Source organism: Gopherus evgoodei, chromosome 4, assembly GCF_007399415.2.
Source record: "Gopherus evgoodei ecotype Sinaloan lineage chromosome 4, rGopEvg1_v1.p, whole genome shotgun sequence".
Lineage (NCBI taxonomy): Eukaryota > Metazoa > Chordata > Testudines > Testudinidae > Gopherus > Gopherus evgoodei.
In genome coordinates, this window is record NC_044325.1 from 121,432,535 (window position 1) to 121,458,295 (window position 25,761).

The following is a 25,761-nucleotide window of genomic DNA, read 5'->3' on the forward strand; positions in this document are numbered from 1 at the left end:
CCACAAACAAAAATAAAGCGACAAAGAATCCTGTGGCACCTTATAGACTAACAGACGTTTTGAAGCATGAGCTTTCGTGGGTGAATACCCACTTCCTCAGATGCATGAGGACTAACACGGCTACCCTCTGAAAAATAAAGCGGATACCAAAAGATGTTCCTTAAATGCACATAGTCAAATAGAACAGGTGCGACTAAGTAACCCATTCAATTTTTTTTTAACTAGTGGAACTCTGGTGCTTTGAGCATTCAAATACAATTCTAAGCGTTCACACAAATTCCAATGTCTCTAGTGGTTACATGCTTTTGTATTGGTCAATAGCTGTTTTTATCATTTCTGGAGATATCATAGAAATTATCATTTTTGGCCAAGATTATTGATTTTAATTTACCCGCAAAGATAAACACTGATAATATGATCATTGGCTTAATTTTTTTACTATGAAAACTAAACATTCAGTATTGTACAATTGGTGTTTCACTTTCTGAAATTACATCCCCACATGTAACCAGAAATGATGGCTTATTAGTTTCTGACACCAAAGGGTATATAAGAGGGGAAGTTAAAAACAAAATATTCTTGCCTTAAAATTATCTGATACTGACAGAAGCAAGTTTCTGAAATATTTTAGATCATATGTAGCAATGAATGCTTTTAAAACACTAACTTTAGCTCTAACCATATTTTACTGCATGTGGGAAAGTGGTTTTCAGTGTTCTTTATTATTTTAACATGCTACATTATGGTGAGGTACTATTGACACTGGGCTTATGGCAGAATCCCTGATACAGCAAGTTCATTTAAGCATTAAACCTTTATTTTTAAGAAATGTCTTAAACAAAACATAGAAATTAAGACTGACACAGTATTTTGGATTTATCTGACTCGTGCTGTAATGCAAAACCTTATCTGTGACCTCAGCAACCATGGTGTGCATGAATGAAGCAACTGGGGTCAAGGTTGCTGGAAGAGATGTGAAAAATCTCTAAGGGGGAAGCACAAGGCAGGAGTTAAGGGTCTGCATTACAGCATTAAACGATGAATGTGGGGAGTGCGGTGTGCGTCTGTAACTCTTCTCCTCTCTGATGGGTGTCAATGTCTCATTGATAGTGAATAATTGGAGCTGTGTGCTGCAATGTGGGGCAGACTTTCCCTTTAACTGGGTTTTCCCTGTCTCTTAAGGTTTTGGGTTGGTGGTAGCAATGTGCCCTTGAGCAACATCACCTCTTTTTAATGACATTTGCCATTTTAATTTTATTTTAATACCAAAGCAAACAGAGTTCCACATTTTGCAGCACTGCAGAACTATATGCTAATTTTTATTTAGGCCTGGTCTACACAGATTTTGTCTAACAACCATTTTGGCTAGGGATGTAAACTTTTTTTAACCAAACTACTTATACTGGTAGTGGTACAAACTCTCGTGAGAATGCTGGTACAGTAATGTAAAAGTGCCTTATACAGGTGGACCTTATTCCCTTTTTCTTATGGGAATAAACTCTATTGATATAGGTATCTTTATACCAATATAACTGCATGCAAACTAGGTGGGTTACAGGTGGGGTTTTGGGGGGTAGGGGTTACCATGTTTTAACTCTATTGGTATTGTTAAAGTGGTACAATTTGTATATGTAGACAAGCCCTTAGCAGTACAGACATTTCCTTCATAATCTCAAGGGTCCATTCTCAAATTATTCCATGCTGAGGTGCTGCACGGACTGCCTATGAGCTGTTCTGCACTTTGTCCATTTTACAGCAATGTTCTCAGATTGCTGCAGCCTATGGTTTTGTTTGCAATTGGTTCAACTGGATTTAAAGCAGAGGAAAATGCCTGCTGTCTGCTGCAGGCTATGCCAATGGGTATATTGCTCAAACTGAGTGAGTTGTTGGAGCATAAATACTCTGAGATGACAAGCAAGTACGGAGCAACCCAATGTAATTTATCTCCCACAGCTCCAGACCATTGAACAATTGGAGGATGCTGCTCTGAGAACTACAGAAAAGGGATCTGCATCACCAGGCACTAAATTCAGCATTTAGTTTTACTCCACTATTGAGCATTAGCAAGGCATATAAAAGGCAGTAAGAAGAGGTTCTATAAATACATTAGGAGCATGAAAAAGATGAAGGTAAGTGTAGATCCGTTACTTAACAGGGAAGGACAGCTAATAATGGATGACATCAAGAAGGCTGAGACATTTAACACCTATTTTGCTTCAGTCTTCACTAACAAGATTCATTGTGACCAGATCCCTAACACAATTAATATCAAAAGCCAGGAGGGAGGAACGTAATCCAGAATAGAGAAAGAACAGGTTAAAGAATATTCAGGTAAGATAGATGTATTCCAGTTGGCAGACTCTGAGGAAATTCACCCTGGACTACATGGAGGAACTAGCCAAAGCAATATCAGGGCTTGGCTACACTTGCAAATTAGAATGCATTAAAGCAGCCCCAGGCACCCTAGTTCACTACCTATCCACTCTGGCAAGGCACGTAGAGCGCTCGGACTCCGCAGCTAGAGCACTCCTGGTACTCCACCTCGGCGAGTGGAGTAACATTTGATGCGCACCGGCTGAAATGCCCGGGCGTCAGTGTGAACAAAATATTGCATTACTGCGCTCTGATCAGTCTCCGGAAACGTCCCATAATCACCTTACGTCAAGTGGCCACTCTTGTCTTGGTTTTGGAATTGCTGAGGATATGCCCTTTCAAAGCTCCATTTCTGACAGCAGACATGCTTATATGCTCCAGGAGAGAGGCGGGGAGAGGGGGGTCTGCTGCTGTGTGAACTTACAAGACAGCATGCTGACATGCTCTCAGCCACCCAAAAACCCACTCTCTCTCCCCCCACATACGCACAACACACTCCCTATCACACTCCACACACACCCCCATTTGAAAAGCATGTTGCAACCACTTGCATGCTGGGATAGCTACCACAATGCACTGCTCTCTGTGGCCGTTGCAAGAGCTGCTAATGTGGCCACACCAGTGCACTTGCAGCTGTCAGTGTGGACAGACTGCAGCGCTTTCTCTAATGTGCTCTACGAAGGCTGGTTTAACTCAAACCACCCTACATCTGCAAGTGTAGCCATGCACTCAGAACCATTAGCGATTATCTTTCAGAACTCTGGGAGGACACATGAGGTCCCAGAAGACTGGAGAAGGGCAAATACAGTACTTATCTTTAAAAAGGGGAAGAGAACTCAGGGAATTATAGACCACTCAGCCTAACTTTGATACCTGGAAATGATAAAACTATCAGTTTATAAGTACTTTGAGGATAATAGGGTGATAAATAATGGCTAATGTAGATTGGTCAAGAACAAGTCATGCTAAACCAATCTAATTTACTTCTTTGATGGGGTAACCAGCCCAGTGGTTGTAGAGAAAGTAGCAAATGTGATATATCAGAACTTCACTAAGGCTTCTGACATGGTCCCACATGATATTCTGATTAGAAAACTAGAGAAATGTGGTCTAGATTAAATTACAATGAGATGAAAAACATACTAAAATGGAAGTTATCAATAGTTTGCTGTCAAACTGGGAGGCTCTCTCAAGTGAAAATCTCAAGTGAGGTTCCACAGGCACCTATTCTGAGTATGGTGCTATTCAATATTTTTATTAATCACTTGAATGATGGAGTGGAAAGTATGCTTATAAAATCTGTGGATGACATCACACTGGGAGGGGCTGCAAGCACTTCAGAGGATAGTATTAGAATTCGGAATAACCTTGATAAATTGTAGGTTTGAAATCAATACAAATGAAATTCAATACAGACAAGTGCAAAATACTGCACTTAGGAAAGAAAAAAATCAAACACACAACAACAAATGGAGACTAACTGGGTAAGCAGTAGAACTGTGGAAAAGGACTGGGGGTTGTAGTGGATTACAAACTGAATATGAATCAACTGTTTGATGCTGTTGTGAAAAATGCTATTATCATTCTGGGATGTATTAACAGGAGTGTCATATGTAAGACATTGGAAGTAACTGTTCTGCTCTATTTAGCACTGGTGAGACCTCAGCTGGAGTACTGTGTCCAGTTCTGGGTGCTACACTCTAAGAAAGATGTGGACAAGTTGGAGACAGTACAGAGAAAAACAACAAAGATGATAAGAAGTTTAGAAAACCTGACCTACGAGGAAAGGTTGAGAGAATTGGGCATGTTTAGCCTACAAAAGAGAAGGCTGAAGGGGACATGATAACAGTCTTCAAATATTTTAAAAATTGTTGTTAAGGGGACAGTGATCAGTTGTTCTCTATACACACCAAGGGTAGGACAAGAAGTAATAGGCTTAATTTGCAGCAAGGAAGATTTAGATTGGATATTAGGAAAAAATGTCAGCTAAAAATAGATAAGCACTGGATCAGGTTACCTAGAGAAATTGTGGTTTCCCTTTTTTTGGAGGTTTTTGAGATCTGTCAAGGATGGTTTAGGTTTACTTGGTCCTGTCTCAGCATGGGGGGATGGACTAGATGACCTCTTGAGGTGCCTTCTAGCCCTACAATTTCTATGATTCTAAGTAAAAAGGCATCAGTCATATCTGCTGTGTTTTACAAGGGAAACATTGTTTCCCTGCCATTCACTGAGTATAGGTGGTACTTTCTATCTTTTACATTCAGTGAGTTCCATGAAATTAAGAATGAGAAGATAGTTTGAGTTAGGCTAAAGAGAATGTGAAAAAGCCCATGAGTTATTTTTGCTCCCTTTATTGAGAAGTTTTTACACTGAGGATGTGGAAGCAGGTTCTGTATCCTTGTGATTTGCTGGCTCCCTGATGAAGGGCTTTGAAAAGTCAAGCAAGGTCTCAATGAGGAGCTCCCTAACTTCCTTTTTCAATTGCTGACACAAAGCACATTCCCCTCCCCTGAATTCGTCTCAGCTGCATCCCTATTCCTGTATCATACACATAAAATGACAGAAAACTTTCCAGTAATGGAGAGAACAGAGAAGACCAAGCAATCATTATAATTATTATAAGAGATAATATCCTGGTAGTTTGAACCTGAGGAAGCTCCATAACTATTTCATTAGCTTGCTGAAATATTAGAATTGCTTTGTGGTGGGTGATTCAACCATATATTAGTTATCAAGATGTATGGGAAAATAATATTCTATTAAAGAAACTGAAAATGTTGCGCTCTCGTAATACTTACTGATATAACCCATTTGCTGGTGTTGGAAGTTCTTCCTCGTGGTCTTCAAACATAAATTCACAGCAATTCACATAAAGTGACTCCAGCCTATGACAATTCTTTATACAAAATGAAAGAACCATTTGATCCATTTGGGTAAATTTATTTTGATTTAACTTTACTTCAGTGAAATCCAGTGCACTTTTCACAAACTTTTGTTCTTGGATCTCATACAAACAGTGAAACACATCATGCTCGTACATCTCCACATCATACTCAGTGGGACTAAAAGGAAATAAATCTGTTTGTTGTTTTGCTTGAACCCACTTCAGTAAATCTGGTTTAATTTTAGGTGAAATTTTACAGCCAATTATTTTCTCCATGTCCTTCATTCTTTCTTCATTTAAGAGCCCAAACAGGAATCGCACTGTTAACATTAAATAATTTCTAGAGTTTCCATAGTTTTCTAATAATGTTTTTACATCTTTCTTGGGAGTCCCTGAATCATTTCTTGTTTCTTCATCTTTCTCCAAGACATAAAATAAAGCTGCAAAAAACTCTTGAAAACTTAAGTGAATGAAGCTATAGACGCTCACACAATCAATGTCTTTTTGAAATACGTTCTCATTCAAAAAGAGAGGAAGAGAGTCTCTCTGATCTAAGCCATATTTCTTGATTTCTTCTTCCTCAAACAGTATCTTTTGTTTCCAGATTCCATCAGCAGCCAAGGAGCAAAGTCCCCTCAGATTAGCTTGCATCTGTTGCTTCATATTGCTTCTTAGAGGCTTTACTAAACTGGAAAGGTAGAGTATATACACTCCAGTGGTTGTTTTTGAAGTCTGTGCAAGATCCTCACCTTTTTCAAGCTGCTGTTTCACAACAGTGCAGATGATCCAACACACAATGGGGACAAAGCACATGGTGAAGAGAATTTCATTTCCTCTCACAAATCGTAAAGCTTGTCTTGCTTGGTTTTCATTTCGAAAGAACTTGTGGAAATATTCTCTCCTTTCAGCTTCAGAAAATCCCAGGATCTCTGCATACCGGGACCACTCCAAACACTGCCCCAGTTTCTCCAGGGCAGTTGGCCTTGTAGTGATTATCAAATAACTTTCAGGAAGAACTGTTTTCCTAAATAAACTGCTCAGTATGATATCCACTGGCTTCTTCTCCCAGGGGTCCGAGCACAAGTTATCTTCTGACTGGTCAAAAGAAAATCTCAGTTCATCAAAACCATCAATTAAGAACAGAAGTTTTTCTGGCTTCACCAAAATCTTTCTAATCGGTGCATTTGTATTAGAACAATTTTTAAAAATCAGGTCAGCCACACTTCCCTGCTCAGTAAGTAGGTTCATTTCCCGACAATTTATGTAGAAAACAAAGTCAAACATTTCCTTATAGAGTTCTCCAGATGCCCAATCGCACATGATCTTTTTTGCTGTCATTGTTTTTCCAATCCCTGCAGCTCCCAGCAGCACAACAATTAGTGGTGTTTGTCCATCTTTATCAGGTTTAAATAGGGTGTCTATAGTAATTACAGAACTAGCTTGTTTAGTCATGATTTTTGCATGTCTCCGCCCCATGGCCATTATTTCATGTTCCTTCTCATTTTCATGACGAGGTTTGTCTAGAATAGTCAGCTTTGTGTATCTTGTGTTTAGAATCACATTCTCACCAAGACGACTGTTCATGTCTTTTATTACTCTGTACTTCTTAAAAACATCTTCTTTATACTTCTTCCTATAACCTGAACCAGTAACATCGGATATTAGAAATATTGAACTGAAAGTTCAGAAAAAAGGTTTATTAATCTGTTACAACAAAATTACTACAATAGTAAAGGTATCCAGCACTGATGTTGCACCTTTACCTATAAATTGGATCCTGAAATCACTTGATTATGTGCCTGGCCCTGAACCCTTACAGGGGTGGGGAGCCTTTTTTCTATCAGGGGCCACTGACCCACAGAAAAAATCAGCCATGGGCCACCCACAGCCCTGTGGGGGGTGGGGGAGGGGAAGGCACGGAGGCTCGGGGCTTCACCTAGGCCGCGCCCGCAGGTGCCACCTCCGCAGCTTCCATTGACCACAGTTCCCAGTTAATGTGAGCTATGGAGCCAGCACTAGAAGTGAGGGCAGCGCATGAAGCTTCCCTCATCACCTAGGGGCCACAGGGACATGCTGGTCACTGCCGGGAGCTGTGTGAAGCCAACCAGACTTCTGGCAACCCAGTGGCTTCTGGCCCACAGTGCGGAGACTTGCCACAGGCCAGATTAAATGAAGCAGCAGCCTGGATCTGTCCCATGGACCATAGGTTCCCCGCCCTGCCTTGCTCAAATAATTCATCCCACTAAAATTATTCATGTGCTTAGACTGTAGGCATCAATTCACCCCTCACACAAATGTAGTCACTGCTTGGGGGAAACCTGGCAACAATTTATCAATTCACAGCAACACTATACAAGTTATGATACAAAGTGGAAGAGATTGTCATATGCAACTGAAACAATTCTGAGAATTTAGGTGGAAAGAATGTAACTTCACAAATTAGAATGCGCCTAGGGCATTTAAATTGGAAAGAGAAACTGTCATAGGATTCTTAATGATCAAAGTGGAGTACTTCTAGTAATCTTCCTATTTAATTCTGAGCTGAAATAATGCTCCTCGTAGTAGTGTCCTCCAGAGAGATGTTGTGCAAACATATGTTATAAGTTGCCCGAGGCAACAAAAGTCCCATTCGGCCCATCACATAAAATTATTTGTAAAAAAGTCACCAAGATTTAAAACAGAGTGACTGGTTCAAAGGGTCTACAAGGCTCATGGTGAAGTCATGAGTAGGCATGACAATTGGCTGAGAGAGTCTAAAATGAGAGGAAATGTTTATAGTCAAAAACACCAAAATGCACTTTTATTGGTTAATTTTGATGGAATGAGGTAGACAGCCTGTTTGGACACAATTTGTGTGGTAGGAGTCATGCAACAGAAGAGCAGGACATGTGGATTGTAAGTAGAGAGCTTCACCATTATGGTCACCATCTCCACCATCACCTGAGATCCACCATGACACTGCTGGGCCTTCATCTTCCTGATCCTGAAAGATGTTCTGACTGGAATGAGTCCCAGAGAGGTACCCAAATGACATCACCATCTCCACTGGCTTTTGCCAATTCATGAACTTGACTTGGGATGTGAACTGAGACCCACCCTCTCATAGAATTTCAGAGCCTGGGATCTAGCCCAAGCCCAAACTCCTACACTGCAGTTTTTAGCCCTGCATCCTGAGACCCGCAAGCCTGAGTCTGCTGACATGCACCAGTAGAGAGACACCCTCTGAGACCACAGGGGCAGCTAAACACAATGTCTTAAACAGCCAGACACTAGTAAGAGTTTGCTGGGTCTCAGAGTGGATGATCAGACCATGTGCTGGATCTGTGATCCCCAGCAGAGAGGCTGCCAGGGAAAGTCAGCACCAGAGAGAGAGAGGCTGCATTTTCTCTTTGCTCTGCTTTTCTCTCCATTGGTCTGAGTAGAAACAAGACTGGACATCAGCAATTACAGCAGCACCACCATAACGGCATTTCCTGGGGACTGATGCCAGCTGCTGCCCATTACAAACTAGGGAATTCTAAAGGCTATATTAAGACAGGTCAGTTTCTGTGTTTCACAGGGACAGTTCCAGGAAAGCATCCAACCAAATAAGCACAAGGCCACCACACTGGGGTAACTTCCCACGCAGATATCACATACCTTTAGCCGACAACTCTGAAGTTTTTTGATTTGGACGCCAATCTGAAAGGGAAAGTACTTGTAAATAACACAGTAAGAATGTTTTGTGCATTCCAAGACAAGTGCATTTATATTCTATATAGACTCACCCAGGGACTGAATGATGCCATTGCATCTCATGCTAAAAGTAATCACTGAGGAGAGCATGGCTACCAGCAGTCATTTCACTCAGTGCAGTTCGTGAAATATAGTAAACGAAGTTCTATTTCTCTGATTGTGATGGAGTGTTCACTCCAGACTTGCACTGAAAGGGTTAGTGCAGTGAGAACAGGGTTAATTAGCCCAGCAAGTCATAGCTGAGGGGAATCAGGTGGCCAAGCAATCCCCTGACTGAGAGGGAGCCCAGCTAGAGAGGAAGTAGCTGTGCTGGGACTATAAAGACAGGAAATTGGAAACAGAAGGAGAGCTGCTAGGGAGAAAGGAGATGTGGGTGGGCTGGCAAACCTGGGGGGAAGAGCCAGCCAGGTGGATAGAAAGGATGGATGGACAGACACGGCTCAGGGAAAGGCAGTAAGGTCTAGAAGGGAACAGACCTTGACTGCTGGCTAGAGGCTCTCTGAGCTGGAACTTGCAGTAAAGGTCTGGCCTGGGTTCCCCTGCCAGCCACTGAGTGGCACCAGGAGGCAGTGAATGGGAAGACTGCCTAGGACTGCTGTTGAGGAAAGACTTTGGTACCCCAAAGGGGAACATGTGTATATTCATGTGGCCAGAGGACTGAGTCATGAAGAGGTAACAGCAGCTCATAGAATGAGACAGGGGCTGTAGACCCAGAGAGAGAGGTAGAGAAATGGCATGCAACTGTGGGAAGAGGCACAGACCTCCTGTGCTATCCCTCAGAGTCACCAGGAGGTGCCATCCTAGTGATGCGTGGAGCACACTGTCACACTCATCTCTCTCTGCCTGTTTCTATTCATGAGTGGGCTGTAATTTACATAATGAGCAGTGCACTGGGGCAGAGTCATTCAGACTAGGTGAAACAAATAATAGATCCATATTTAGGACAATTCTGCCCTAGTGCAGGGGTGGACTGGATGGCATGGCAGAGCCTTTACAGACACCAAAGGCGGTTATGGGGGCCTTTTATTTGTTTGTTTGGGAGAGCGATAATTCAGATGCAGTCACATTGGGTAGAGGGAGGGATAAGGGGGCCTTCCTGTCACCCCCAGCATTTTACTATATTCGATTTTTTAATAAATGTTTGTTGTCTGGTCAACTAGATCAGTGCTTCTCAAAGCCGGTCTGCAGCTTGTTCAGGGAAAGACCCCCAGAGGTCCGGGATAGTTTGTTTACCTGTCGCGTCCGCAGTTTCGGCTGATCGCGGCTCCCACTGGCTGCGGTTCGCTGTTCCAGGCAAAGTGGCGTGGGCCGAGGGACGTGCTGGCCGCCACTTCCCCCAGCCCCCATTGGCCTGGAGCGGCGAACTGCGGCCAGTGGGAGCCGCGATCAGCTGAACCTGTGGATGTGGCAGGTAAACAAACCGGCCCGGACCGCCGGAGGCTTTCCCTGAACAAGCAGTGGACCAGCTTTGAGTAGCACTGAACTATATGATTTTTTTTTTAAAGTTGTATAAGCAAGCCACTGCCATTGCCAAGTATATGTTAATAAACTAAGTTAGGAACAAAGTAGCCTCTTTCCAGCCCCTCAAATATAGACTTACTATTGTGTGTGTTCTGGTAGGATCTAGAGCCCCAATCAATGAGCAGGGCCCCATTGTACTAGGTCCTGTGCTCACAAATAACAAGACCATCTCTGTCTACCAGAGCTCACAATCTATAGCAGGCAACTGCCCCCTGCATTGTGCTATGGAGACTGCTAAACTCATGCACTGGGGGACTGTCCAGGGCAGTGAATTCCAAAGGCCTCTAGGGAGAGCCTCACTGCCAGCCCTGAAGCTTCCGTCCCAGGGACTCCAGGCAGAACCAGCCCAGCTGAGCTCCACTGTCACCGTGGGTACAGGGGAGAGGAACAGGAATGACTGAAGCTACATCTGCACTGGAAAGTTCAAAGCGCTGCCCAGGGCTGGCTCCAGGCACCAGCTCAGCAAGCAGGTGCTTGGGGTGGCCAAGGGGAAGGGGTGACACGTTGGGCTCTTTGGCAACAATTCGGCATTGGGTCCCCTCAGTCCCTCTCAGAGGGAAGGACCTGCCACTGAATTGCTGCTGAAGAAAGAGGCGCGGTGGAGCTGCCTCCAATCGCGATCATGGCTTTCCCCTCCCTGTCACTTGGGGCAGCAAAAACCCTGGAGCCAGCCCTGGTGCTGGCACGGGAGTGCTCCCATGCCAGTGATTTGAAGTGTGAATGTGGTCATGTGTGAGCTCTCCCAGCGCTTCTGGTAATCCACCTCCACAAGGTGATTAGCTCCAAGCGCTCCGAGCCAGCCTATGCTAATGCTTTAAAGTGCTCCAACTTGCTGTGCTCGAGGGGCAGGAGGGTGATTTTTCACACGTGAGCCAGCAAGTTAGAGCACTGTAAAATGTAAATGTAGACAAGTCCTAACAGGGTTTGAGTTCAGCTCCACCACAAAGCACATGGATTCTAACATTGCTCCACTAAAGCTGGGATTCTCAACCCTTTTCCTTCTGAGCACCTTTCCCTACCCGCCACCCCCGCCCCGACACCATCCTGTGAAAACTCCAAGGCCCGTCTGTGCTACAACAACTGTTTTTCTGCATATAGAAGGCAGGGCTGGCATTAGAGGGTAGCAAGCAGGGCAATTTCCCAGTGCCTCACACCACAGGGAGCCCCACAAAACAAAGCTCAGGATTCAACTTCAGCCCCAGTTGATGGGGCTCAGGGCCCCAGGCTTCAGTCTTGCGGTACGGCTTCAGCTTTCTTTCCTGGGCACCAGCAAGTCTAATGCCAACCCTGCTTGGCAGCTCCCCTGAACCCTGATCACTGCCCCCCAGGAGGCCCCGGACCCCTGGTTGAGAACAACCGCACTAAATAGTGGATCTCCAATGGCACTGGCTCTTACGCTGTTGTGGGACACTGAACGGCAAGCTGGAGCCTTTGGAACTGCAGCTCTCCAGATTTGCAGGTTATTTGACTGTATTTTACTGAATTTGTCTTTAATTAAAAAATATTCTTGACGATAAAGTTTGTGCCCACAACCCCAGAAATGTCTCATGGGGCCAGGCAGCTGTTTGGTGATATTACACTGGGTCAGGTTCTCTTCTGTAATCAGTTTCTAATTACATATCTTTAATTCTCTCCCTCAGGCCCTGCATAGGTTAGAGCAGCCTGGCGGCAGTTCTAACTTACACCAACTGCCAGTGGTTCCCAGGGATTGGGCCACCAGCTGGGTATGCACTCCAGTCACTCCTCCTCCCCACCTCTCTGTCCAGGATGCTTCTTCTTCACCACCAGGTTATGTCTACACACACTGGGGACTTCCCTACACTAGGCATCTTCTCAGATGGAGAGTTACAGGCTGACTGGCTCCCCTTGTGGCATCTGAGTGTTGAAAAGGCCGTGGAGCAGGTCAGAGAAACTGCCCCACTCTTGGCATCTCTGCTGAGTCCCCCTAACTTCCTGCTGGGATTTAGAATTTGTCATTCCTGCCATCGGTCTGTTTCTTCTTCTCCTGTTGCTGCTGCCTTTGGGCAGATTCTGAGGGGAAACCTGCAGGTTTTACAGTAACTTTCTTACCTTTCCTTCCTTCTTCTCTGAGTTTAGAAGCAGAATCTCTGAGATTGATCTGTGTGAAAATGTCCATAGTTATATCTACTGCAGCCTCTCCACCATAGAATGCCATCAGGAGGTTCTTGGTATCTATCCTGTCGGCATTCTCCAGCCGACCTCGGGGGATGTTACCTTTCCCCTCAAAGTTAGAGTGCAAGAGTTTGTCTTTAAATCTTTTGAAATTTTCATGAGAGAGGTTGTCAAGGGCATGCACAAGCAGCTCACTAATTCTGCTGCTTCTATTTTCCATCACTGGGTACCAGGAAATGAAACTTATATACAATGCAAACTCCCATTAACATGATATAATATTTTTCCCAAGCAGAAAAGGAAAGAAGTGTAGTCTGGCGGTGGCAGTAGGTCAATGAGGTTCATAACTCCTTGATGCTTTTCCTCACACATGACTCATTCGACAGCTCATGGTGTGTCTCCATGCCTCAGTTTCTCCATCTGTAAAATAGGGATAATCATACTCATCTGATACCCAGGCAGTTACATTAGCTGTGAAATAAGAGATTTGGACATTGTGATGCATCCATAGTAAAACCTCAGTCTAACTTTTGTGACTGTAGCCAAATTCTTCTATGCATTCAGGGCCAAATTCTGCCATCTTTACTCATGTTGGTTTCTGTGGAATTACTTCTAGATAAGACATACTCAAGGTGAGTAGGCAGGGTGGAATTCAGCCCTAACAAAGTAAACCAAATTTTGATGAACGATTCATCCCCAAATCTCTAAACTTCTTCCTACATTTGTGGACAAAGGAAAGTTTGACAGATCCCTGAAAAGCCACTGACAGAAAGTATGACATGCTTAACTAAACAAAATTATCCTCATGCACCTAATTACAGCTAGAGGCTTGGGATCACAGATGTAAAAACAGTCTCCAGTTTTCTACCTGCACCCAGTGACAGGATGCAATTCTGTGCGTGCAAATCACTGTGGGCACAACAGATGTCAGGCTTTGAGCCTGCAAAGGGAAAGATGCGTCAACTCTTGCACCCACACAGATTAATTGGTGGGATGGTGGCCTCGGAAGACTTACTAACTGATGGTGCCTGCAAATCAGAAAGACTTCTGAATGTCAACACTGGAGTCCAGGATTATTTGATATCTCAATACAGAGCCTCCAATGGATTAGAGGGGCAAAGCTGGAAGCATTTTAAAAAAAATGCCCTTAAAAAGAACTTTCAGCAGAGTTGCAAAAGAATCATTAATTTAGTCACCAATAACTAGAAGCCATAATAAAAATGAAAAGAAAAAAACAAAAATTGTTTAGCAACCAAAAATTAAGATGAATGGTGAAGAAAGCAAACCAAATCCACAGTGTTCTTCCTGAGTTACCTACTGTCATAGGGTAGCTGCCTTCTGAGAGAGTCAAATACGTAGCCTACTCTGACAAGCTCTGCTACAGAGAACAAGTCAAGCCAGATCCACTAGTGAGTAGCTAATTACCTAGGTGGCTAGGAGACAGTTAGCAAGTACCTGGACTTAATAAAGGCTAATCAAGGCTCATTGAGGAAGCCCTAAAACAGAGGAATCTCCTGAGGAGAGAGACTCCTCAGCATTGCTGGTTAGGAAGCTACTACCAGTGGTCTCCCCTGGAGAGCAGAGGCTCCCAGAGAGAGAACAGGCCCAAAGAGAAAGTGCTCCCAGGCAAGAGATCTGAGCAGCCCAGAATTGACTGGGTATGGGCCCTCTTGAGGACTTGCTGAGAGAAGAGTGTCACGGCAAGAGTGGCATCCGTCCAAATGCCCAGCAGAAGGCCAAGCTCCATGCAAGGAATCCAGTCTGAGAACACTTTGGGGCTGGTGGGGCAAGGTATACAAGTGAGTGATTAACCCAGAGGTGAGGCGCTTCGGTGGAGTAGCTGATTGAACCTTTTCATGTTTTCACATTGTCCTTTCCAGTTAAATAAATGAGACTCCGAAGAGGGTGCTCTTTGATATGACAAAGGCCTGCTTGGACTTGGTCACATCCTGGGTGAAAGGAGAATGAGGTAAGGGCTCACCTGCCGTGCCACACCTGACAGCAGAGGATGTGGTGGGGTGACCTCTATGCCATTATGCTACCCAATAGCAACCAAAGACACTTCTGGTCTGCAAGTCAGATTGTACTGGGGGAGAAATTTATTCTGATGAGGACCATGGTTTCAAGCAGAAGAAACTCATTGCATTGGAGCAAATAGGACCATTTTCTCAACAGAACAGCCAATTATTTAAGAATGGAAAAATTTCAATCACCCTATTCTCCCCTATCAACAGCTGAATCTATGTACTTCATGCTCAGGATGTGAAGGGTTTTAGATACCTTTTATCAAAGTGAAAATTGTAATAGCCTGGTTTATAGGCTGAGACCAAGATTTTAGAAGTGACCAGTGACTTGGGTGCCTACAGTGAGACATACTGAAGGGGGGAACCTGATTTTCAGAGTGGGAGGGGGATGTTTATCGCTTTTTGAAAAATAGGCTCTTTTCAAATGTCTCGAGTTGAACATTGATAATTACTAGTTGCTTTTGACAATCCCAGCTGAAATATTTAATTCCCAGTTTCTACACAGAAATCATTCACATGGATATGGAGGAAAATGCAACTGGAAATTAAAATGGGAAATCTTTAAAGCAGTGGTCTTAGATTTGGAGAAGAGTTCCTCCATCCTCTGTATGAGTTTATATTAAAATAAACTTTAGGGTGCTGTTTCACTGATACTATGCTACCTCTTAAAAAACAAAAACAAAAACCTATCAGTGCTGAGGTTTGCTTGAGAGAGTGGATGAGCAAAGGTTCTATTAACCATATTTCATCTTTGAAAGCCTGGGCTCCTAATCAGACCTCTTAGTGATATCACTGGGTCACCCTGGGAAAGGGGCATGTGCACTAAGCATTAACTCCTGGCCCCACTGAAGTAAGTGACAAAACTCCCATTGAGTTGACTGGGGCCAGGACTTCACCCTAGAAAATTCCAATTCGTGCCTAATCTCCCAAATGCATCAAAATTCTTTTTGACCACATATTAGTAAAAGAACAAGCCTCCCATAGACAGTTATTTGATATAAAAGAACCTGGGACAAATATTATAGAAAACTTGACTGGGAATAGGAAAAATGGGTTCTGGTGAGTTCTAAACAAATTAGCTCCCCTTTTTAGAATTTGAACAAAACAATCCTTCAACAGCCCATACAAAGAAACCAGATTCATTGCTTCATTATATTGTATTGACCTGACAGTCTTCTACTGAAGATGGAATTTAGGATTCCTTTTTAGTTCTGCTACCTACCCCTTTGGCTCTGTTCCACAACCATGACTGCTGTTTTGTCCCCTTACGATTATGGTGTCCCATCTCTCCCATATCATCTTTATTTTATTTCTGAAAGCTTTCAGCAGCTGCAAACTAGCAAGCGTGTTTAACATCTTCGGTACTTCAAGAAGATGAACCCATTCAAACCCCATTTCCTTATTCAACGAGCACTTGGAAAATGGAGATGGACGGAGAGTTTGACTTGGAATAGCACTCCGCATGAAGAAATAAGCTGTGTGTTGGGGAGCAGCAAGTCCTGGGATCTTCAGAACTACCTAATGGTGATAGATGTGTCACCAGGGTGACCAACCACCAATAATAAAAATATAACATTAGGGATCTATTATCGACCACCTGACCAGGACAGTAATAGTGATGATGAAATGCTAAGGGAAATTAGAGAGGCTATCAAAATTAAGAACCCAATAATAGTGGGGGATTTCAATTATCCCCATATTGACTGGGAACATTTCACTTCAGGATGAAATGCAGAGATGAAATTTCTCGATACTTTAAATGACTGCTTTATGGAGCAGTTGGTACAGGAACCCACAAAGGGAGAGGCAACTCTAGATTTAATCCTGAGTGGGGCGCAGGAGTTGGTCCAAGAGGTAACTATAGCAGGACTGCTTGGAAATAGTGACCATAATACAATAACATTCAACATCCCAACACTGTGGCATTTAATTTCAAAAGGGGGAACTATACAAAAATGAGGGGGTTAGTTAAACAAAAGTTAAAAGGCACAGTGACTAAAGTGAAATCCCTGCAAGTTGCATGGGCCCTTTTTAAAGATACCATAATAGAGGCCCAACTTCAATGTATACCCCAAATTAAGAAACACGGTAAAAGAACTAAAAAAGAGCCACTGTGGCTTAACAACCATGTAAAAGAAGCAGTGAGAGATAAAAAGACTTCCTTTAAAAGTGGAAGTCAAATCCTAGTGAGGCAAATAGAAAGGAGCACAAACCCTGCCAGCTTAAGTGCAAGAGTGTAATAAGAAAAGCCAAAAAGGAGTTTGAAGAACGGCTAGCCAAAAACTCCAAAGGTAATAACAAAATGTTTTTTAAGTACATCAGAAGCAGGAAGCCTGCTAAACAACCAGTGGGGCCCCTTGACGATCAAAATACAAAAGGTGCGCTTAAAGACGATAAAGTCATTGCGGAGAAACTAAATGGATTCTTTGCTTCAGTCTTCACGGCTGAGGATGTTAGGGAGATTCCCAAACCTGAACTGGCTTTTGTAGGTGACAAATCTGAGGAACTGTCACAGATTGAAGTGTCCCTAGAGGAGGTTTTGGAATTAATTGATAAACTCAACATTAACAAGTCACCGGGACCAGATGGCATTCACCCAAGAGTTCTGAAAGAACTCAAATGTGAAGTTGCGGAACTATTAACTAAGGTTTGTAACCTGTCCTTTAAATTGGCTTCGGTACCCAATGACTGGAAGTTAGCTAATGTAACGCCAATATTTAAAAAGGGCTCTAAAGGTGATCCCGGCAATTACAGACCGGTAAGTCTAACATCGCTACCGGGCAAATTAGTCAAAACAATAGTTAAGAATAAAATTGTCAGACACATAGAAAAACATAAACTGTTGAGCAATAGTCAACATGGTTTCTGTAAAGGGAAATCATGTCTTACTAATCTATTAGAGTTCTTTGAAGGGGTCAACAAACATGTGGACAAGGGGGATCCAGTGGACATAGTGTACTTAGATTTCCAGAAAGCCTTTGACAAGGTCCCTCACCAAAGGCTCTTACATAAATTAAGCTGTCATGGGATAAAAGGGAAGGTCCTTTCATGGACTGAGAACTAGCTAAAAGACAGGGAACAAAGGGTAGGAATTAATGGTAAATTCTCAGAATGGAGAGGGGTAACTAGTGGTGTTCCCCAAGGGTCAATCCTAGGACCAATCCTATTCAATTTATTCATAAATGATCTGGAGAAAGGGGTAAACAGTGAGGTGGCAAAGTTGGCAGATGATACTAAACTACTCAAGATAGTTAAGACCAAAGCAGATTGTGAAGAACTTCAAAAAGATCTCACAAAACTAAGTGACTGGGCAACAAAATGGCAAATGAAATTTAATGTGGATAAATGTAAAGTAATGCACATCGGAAAAAATAACCCCAACTATACATACAATATGATGGGGGCTAATTTAGCTACAACAAGTCAGGAAAAAGATCTTGGCATCATCGTGGATACTTCTCTGAAGATGTCCACGCAGTGTGCAGAGGCGGTCAAAAAAGCAAACAAGATGTTAGGAATCATTAAAAAGGGGATAGAGAATAAGACGGAGAATATATTATTGCCCTTATATAAATCCATGGTACGCCCACATCTCGAATACTGCGTACAGATGTGGTCTCCTCACCTCAAAAAAGATATTCTAGCAATAGAAAAGGGCAACTAAAATGATTAGGAGTTTGGAGAGGGTCCCATATGAGGAAAGATTCAAGAGGCTAGGTCTCTTCAGCTTGGAAAAGAGGAGACTAAGGGGGGATATGATAGAGGTATATAAAATCATGAGTGATGTGGAGAAAGTGGATAAGGAAAAGTTATTTACTTATTCCCATAATACAAGAACTAGGGGTCACCAAATGAAATTAATAGGTAGCAGGTTTAAAACAAATACAAGGAAGTTCTTCTTCACACAGCGCACAGTCAACTTGTGGAACTCCTTACCCGAGGAGGTAAGGAAGGCTGGGACTATAACAATGTTTAAAAGGGAACTGGATAAATTCATGGTGGCTAAGTCCATAAATGGCTATTAGCCAAGAGGGGTAAAGAATGGTGTCCCTAGCCTCTGTTCATCAGAGGATGGAGATGGATGGCAGGAGAGAGATCACTTGATCATTGCCTGTTAACTCCACTCCCTCTGGGGCACCTGGCATTAGCCACTGTCGGTAGACAGATACTGAGCTAGATAGACCTTTGGTCTGACCTGGTACGGCCGTTCTTATGACCAATAATTTCACTTTTATGTGGGGTAAAACCTCAGTTCCTTACTTCTTTCTGTGCTGGGAAAATGTCTCTTAATTCAAATATCAGAAAAGTTGCTGCCAAGAACTACATAGGCCTGATTCATTGCTCCATGGCTATGCTGGGGTCAACACACTGTTCTCAGTGCAGTTACGCCAGTGTAAAAATAGCGTGGGAAGTGGAGAATCAGGTCCAATATGTTTATTTCAATCATTAAGTGCAGTGAGGCTTCCCACTGACGGCTGTTCTAAAAACAAACTACGATAATACACCTCTACCCCGATATAACGCGACCCGATATAACATGAACTCGGATATAATGCGGTAAAGCAGAGCTCTGGGGGGAGGGGCTGCGCCCTGCAGCAGATCAAAGCAAGTTCAACATAACATGGTTTCACCTATAATGCAGTAAGATTTTTGGCTCCCAAGGACAGCGTTATATTGGGATAGGGGTGTATTGGCTATCCTTTACATTAAGTTGTTAGACAAAACTAGTTCAAAGACTTTCTGTATTTAGAGGTTAGTATGCTGGAAATATGGATCTTGCTTTCTTTAATTAAAGAAGTTGATGTAAAATGCACAGATTTTTTTTCCTAAATCTTTCAATTACATTTCCTGCAGCTAGGGAGAAGCTCACGGGTCTTGTATTTTGTTTCAGCCTCTACCCTCATTTGTTATCGCCAATCAGGCTGCGTATAAACTGGAAAGTGAGCACTGTACTGGAAGCAGAAGTTATTCGGGTCCCAGTACGAGTACTAAGAGCAAAGCACTGTATTTATATGCAACAGTAGCCTATGGTAATCAGAGATGAAGAATGAAAAATGTAATTATACAAATTAGAAAATTTCATAAGTTCAGGCTCCTACAGTGACTTTATCAGGCCTATTCTAATAGCACACACAGTTATTATAAAACAGCCTCTGAAGTAGCTGTGCTGTTGCTGCAATACCAGATGCACAATGAGTTTCACAGACTTTAATTCAATATAATGTATATCGGGGTAGGCATCCTGCGGTACGCAAGCTGATTTTCAGTGGCACTCACACTGCCCGGGTCCTGGCCACCAGTCTGGGGGGGAGAGCTCTGCATTTTAATTTAATTTTAAGTGAAGCTTCTTAAACATTTTAAAAACGTTATTTACTTTACATACACTTGTTTAGTTATATATTTAGACTTATAGAAAGAGACCTTCTAAAAACTTTAAAATGTATTACTGGCAAGCGAAAACTTAAATTAGAGTGAATAAGTGAAGACTTGGGACACCACTTCTGAAAGGTTGCCAACCCCTGATGTAGATGGAGAACAGGGAGTTAAATGGGTGAGGAGAGTATAATAAAGAATGGCCTTTTATCAAGCTGTGGAGAATATCAAGGACTATTTCCCCTGCCCTCCCCATGACTGCTTCCCCTCCAGATCTGAAAGTCTGAGCTCTGTGGAAGGGCCTCCTTGGGACTGGGGCAAAAACAGAAGGATGGTGTGGATCAAGCACCGCTTTCTCCTTCCCCTCTAGGGCCGGGATCCTCAGATCCAACCTCCTCTCCCCTTGCAGGCACAGAAGGGAGCACTTGGCCACTGCCTTTGCCCTGACCCAGCCACTTTCATTTACTGTCAGAGACCTTTCAAGAGGTTCCGAAATCAGAGCACACGCCACCGTTCTTGCTGCAAGTTTTCATAAGACACAAATCACAGAAAAACGTGACTGACCGTGGGAACATACACTCTTTGTACCGATGAGGGAGCTGAGAACTCACTACGTGTTCATTTTCTATCTGCACAGATGACTCTGGCTTTCTTCATAGAACTTGATTATTGCAATATGACATAACTCAATAAAATATTATGTATTGTGAACTCACCCTGAGGCACCGAAGAGAGCGTGTTTAGGCTGACTTTGAGAACTTTTTTCACGCTAAAATGGGGGAAACACTGTACTCCGCAATCCGGTGAGATTGAAATCACTTTCTCTTCCTACATCCGGGCTCCGCATTTTCTCTTTAAAATCAGCCCTCCCCCTTTCCCACTGAAAAAAAAGGTGTTCTTAAACTGGAATTAAGCTTTCAAATACGCATTAATCCATATTAGCAGAACACCAGCACTAATCCATTGCAGAGACTGTGAAGACCCAGGCCACACACCCCTCCCGCACCGCCCCACAGGCATTTATGTACCCAGTTGTGCAGGTGGGCCCCGGCAGCCCCGCCCCCATGTGACGTGTAGCCGGTGCGGGGCAGCGCACAGACCCCCCCTCAGCCCGCCCCGGACCTGCCGGGGCTCCGCGCACACGGTGGGGCTGGCAGCGCCGCCTCCGCCGGAGGAAGCTGCTGCTGCTGCTGCTGCTGTTGTTGTTCTGCCCCTTTCCCCGAACCCCGCACGCAGGCGTGGCAGGTCCCGTGGACGGGGGCGGGGCTGGGGGTTCTGCTCCTTTCCCCGCCGGGAGGGGCAGGGGGAACAGCAGCACCTTCATAGCGCTCCCAGCCCCGCCCCCAGGTAACGTAGGGAGGGGAAGAGAGTGGCGGGTCCTGGGCTGCGAGGGCGGGGGGGGGTGGAGTCACGTGCCCCCAGCTGGTGTGTCCGCCCCTCCCATAGCGGTTAGAACTTTTGTTTACCTGCACCACTATGTGTGTCATCCAGCCACACAGCAGGGGCGGGTCCAGGCCCCAGCATGCCAAGCGTGTGCTTGGGGCGGCATACCGTGGGGGGCGCTCTGCTGGTCCCCGGGAGGGTGGCAGGCAGGGCTCTGGTGGACATCCAGGACCAGTGACTGGCAGAGTGCACCCCGGGGCATGCCACCATGCTTGGGGCAGCAAAATGTCTAGAGCCAATGCACAGGCGCACACACACAGTGTGCCTCCTAGTCAGTGCCCTCCAACTTCCTTTCTGTCCACAACAGCAAAACTGACAGGCGGCATCTTATACCAGGGATACACACATTGATGGATGCTAGAAAGAGCTATCAATTAACAGCCCACCTACCTGTAAACTTGGGAGGAATAGCTTAGTGGTTTGAGCATTGGCCTGTTAAATCCAGCTGTGAGTTCAATTCTTGAGGGGACCACTTAAGGAACAGGGGTGAAAAACAAACTAAAAAAACTGTCAGGGGGTTAGATTAGATGATCTCCTGAGGTCCCTTCCAACCCTGATATTCTTTGCCAGACACTGACAACTGTACAGCCAATTCAACCCTTTACTGTCTGTTGGGGGCAGTGGCTCCCTGGAACTGTGGCAATATTCAGTCACCTTCAGTTTACAGTCAGGTTTTGAATGCTCTGCTAGATTGAACAGTGGGATACTGTTTAATTAATTTTATACTGGCCTGGACTTGAGTTAAAACACACACATGAAACTAGATTATTCAAGTTTTCCTATTTTTAACTCTCATTGGGCCAGAAACCCTCTACTTGAACTCACCAGCCCTCCATAAACAAATTGAAGATTATTCCTACACCCCGCATGGGGGTATATACCCCCCTGAATTTCCCCAACATCCCCCCCCTTTTTTTGTGAACTAGTTACATGCCAATTTAGTGATTGTTTGGAAATCTGAATTGAAATTGAAACATTAATACACACTTTAAAAGCATATACCGTGTATAAGATATGTGTGTCTGAAAAAGTATAGTAGATTTGAAAAGTATGAACATACACTAGCTTCCTTATACAGCTGTTGTTTTTTATGAGAATGTCAGTGCATTTATTTTGGTGATGTTGGCCAACCTAATAATTTCACATTATGATTTGTAAGCAAAGTCAAAATAAGCTCTCCCTGACAGCTAGTGATGAGCTGGGGGAAAGGCTTCACGATCAGATAGTATTTACATTTACATCTAATCTAGCTAGGTATCCAGCAAACAGCTGTGTTGCCCAAGTGATAGATTTTGGCTGGGGTTGGGTTACAAATCATTTGAATGTGGGGGCGGGGCAGAATGAACTGTTGTTCTGATTGTATGAGTAAAGAGCAGTAGAACTGTACTTAACCTGTACTGATTGCGGGAATCAAGAGGGAGGGTGGGGACAGATGTTTTGCTTGATGGTCTGTCTGAGTCACAAGTACTATTTGACCTGCTCCTCTGCACTGTTTGAAGACAGAGCTGATTAGGCTTCATAGATAGTCTTTTGTTTTGTTAAGTGATCACTACAGCTGAAATCACTGATAATCAGGTCTAAGTGTTTAGTCCTGCTGCGGGGACAGTGTTCCTGTGGGTACAGTGTTTTTGTGTAAGAGATGGCCTAGACTGCACTAGCAGTGACGTTTCCCCACTAAGAGCTCAGCTGAAATCACTGAGAGCTGGATGGAACTTCAAAAGACCAACTCACAGAGGTCACAATGGCAGGTGGCAGCAGAAGGTAACGGCGCAGGGCCATTGGCAACAGAGCGATGGAATGAATGGTGGCACAACAAACAACAGTGGCCAGAGCGAACAGTGAGCAGTTGGAGGAACAAGCAAGGTGCCTTCTTGTCACCTACCTGGGAGGTGTACTCACGTGAAAGCACCTCTGAACTCTAAGTCTCTGCTGACCAAGGACAACACCAATGAGTCGGGTGAGGTGGAGGGAAAAACGAGGGGCACGTTAAATAAACATTTGTTTGTTGGACTATATTTCAGTGACTTTGCTCCAAGATGCTAGATTTGTGACTGGGAATGGAAATTTATATAAATGTCTTTCCTAGTAGGCCAAGATTTTTAAAATGCATTATTTGCCAAGGTTGTTATCTCACATCATTGCTATCTTGAGAGGTCATTATGTTGGGGAGTTTCTGCACTAAACATTATTTTTTATTATAATTAATTTTTACATAAGAATGGTCATACTGGATCCTGTTTCCCGACAATGGTCAAGGCCAGGTCCTTCAGAGGGAATGAACAGAACAGGTAATCAAGTGATCCATCCTCTGTTGCCCATTCCCAACTTCTGGCAACAGGCTAGGAACACTCAGAGCATGGTATTGCATCCCTCCCCACCTTGGCTAATAGCCACTGATGGACATATTCTCCAGGAATTTATCTGGTTCTTTTTTTAATCCTGTTATAGTTTTAGTCTTCACTCCATCCCCTGGCAAAGAGTTCCATGGGTTGACTTTATGTTGTGTGAAGAAGTACTTCCTTTTGTTTTTTTTAAAACCTGATGTCTATTAATTTCATTGGGTGACTGCTAGTTCTTGTGTTATTTGAAGGATTAAATAACATTTCCTTATTCATTTTCTTCACACCAGTCAAGATTTTATAGCCCCCCTGTCATAATCCCCTCTTATTCATCTCTTTTCTAAACTGAAAATTCCCAGTCATTTTAACCTCTCCTCCTGTTTCATACCCCTAATCATTTTAATTGCCCATCTCTGTAACTTTTCCAATTCCAATATATCTTTTTTGGGATAGGGTGACCAGATCTGCACACAGTATTCAAGGTGTGCACATACCATGGATTTATATAGAGGCAATATGATATTTTCTGTCTTATTATCTATCCCTTTCTTCATTCCGTTTGCTTTGTTGATTGCCGCTGCACATTGAGTGGATATTTTCAGAGAACCATCCACAATGACTCCAACATATCTTTCTTGAGTGTTAACAGCTAATTTAGACCCCATTATTTTGTATGTAAAATTGAGATGATGTTTTTCAGTGTGCATTTGTCATAAATCGATAAGTAAGAGTTAATAGAACAGAAGTACTTCATCTCTCTTTTGCCTGTAAAGGGTTAACAAGATCAGTAAGCCTGGCTGTCACCTGACCAGAGGACCAATCAGGGGGCAGGATACTTTCAAATTTTAAGGGAGGGAAGTTTTTGTGTGTGCTGTTAGATTTTGGCTGTTGTTCGCTCTGGGGGCTCAGAGGGACCAGACATGCAACCAGGTTTCTCTCCAATCTCTCTGATACAGTCTCTTACATGTTCAGAATAGTGAGTACTAGGTAGATAAAGCGAGTTAGGCTTATGTTTGTTTTCTTTATTTGCAAATGTGTATTTGGCTGGAAGGAGTTAAAATGTGTATTTTGCTGAAAGGATTTTAATTTGTACTTGTATACTTAGGCTGGGAGGGTATTCCCAGTGTCTATAGCTGAAAGACCCTGTAACATATTTCATCTTTAATTTACAAAGATAATTTTTACTGTTTTTCTTTCTTTAATTAAAAGCTTTTCTTGTTTAAGAACCTGATTGTGTTTTTATTCTGGTGAGACCCCAGGGGACTGGGTCTGGATCCACCAGGGAATTGGTGGGGAGAAAGGAGGGAAGGGGGAGAGAGAGGTTAATTTTCTCTCTGTGTTAGGATTACTTTCTCTCTCGGGGAGAGTCTGGGAGGGGGAGAGAGAAGGAGGGGGAAAGGTGAATTTTCCTCTCTGTTTTAAGATTCAAGGAGTTTGAATCACAGTGATCTTCCAGGGTAACCCAGGGAGGGGAAGCCTGGGAGAGGCAATGGTGAGGGAAAGGGTTTACTTTCCTTGTGTTAAGATCGAGAGGGACTGGGTCTTGGGGGTCCCCGGGCAAGGTTTTGGGGGGACCAGAGTGTACCAGGCACTGGAATTCCTGGTTGGTGGCAGCGCTACAAGTACTAAGCTGGTAATTGAGCTTAGAGGAATTCATGCTGGTACCCCATCTTTTGGACGCTAAGGTTCAGAGTGGGGAGTTATACCATGACAGCATTACATTGCATTTATTAACATTTAATTTTGTCTGCAGTTTTGTGAGATCCCTTTGTAACTCTTCGCAGTCTGCTTTGGACTTACCTATCTTCAATAGTTTTGTATCGTCTGCAAATGTTGCCACCTCACTGTTTACCCATTTTTCCAGATCACTTATGAATATGTTGAACAGTAATGGTCCCAGTACCGACCCCAAGTATACCACTATTTATCTCTCTCC

General features: G+C 43.5%; 1 protein-coding gene across 2 annotated transcripts in view; it reads right to left on the reverse strand.

The window, feature by feature from the left end:
* Positions 1-21,084, reverse strand: part of LOC115650587 (NACHT, LRR and PYD domains-containing protein 3-like) — a 66,881-nt gene extending 45,797 nt beyond the window's left edge. The window contains exons 1-4 of one of the 2 annotated variants that reach the window (XM_030560765.1): positions 20,760-21,084; positions 12,584-13,066; positions 8,897-8,938; positions 5,172-6,897 (exon numbers count right to left, since the gene is read on the reverse strand). In XM_030560765.1, the coding sequence (XP_030416625.1) occupies positions 5,172-6,897; positions 8,897-8,938; positions 12,584-12,866 (2,051 nt within the window). In that variant the 5' untranslated portion in view covers positions 12,867-13,066; positions 20,760-21,084. The remainder of the gene's footprint in view (positions 1-5,171; positions 6,898-8,896; positions 8,939-12,583; positions 13,067-20,759) is intronic. The other variant, XM_030560764.1, reaches the window with a different exon arrangement.
* Positions 21,085-25,761: the final 4,677 nt, after the last annotated feature.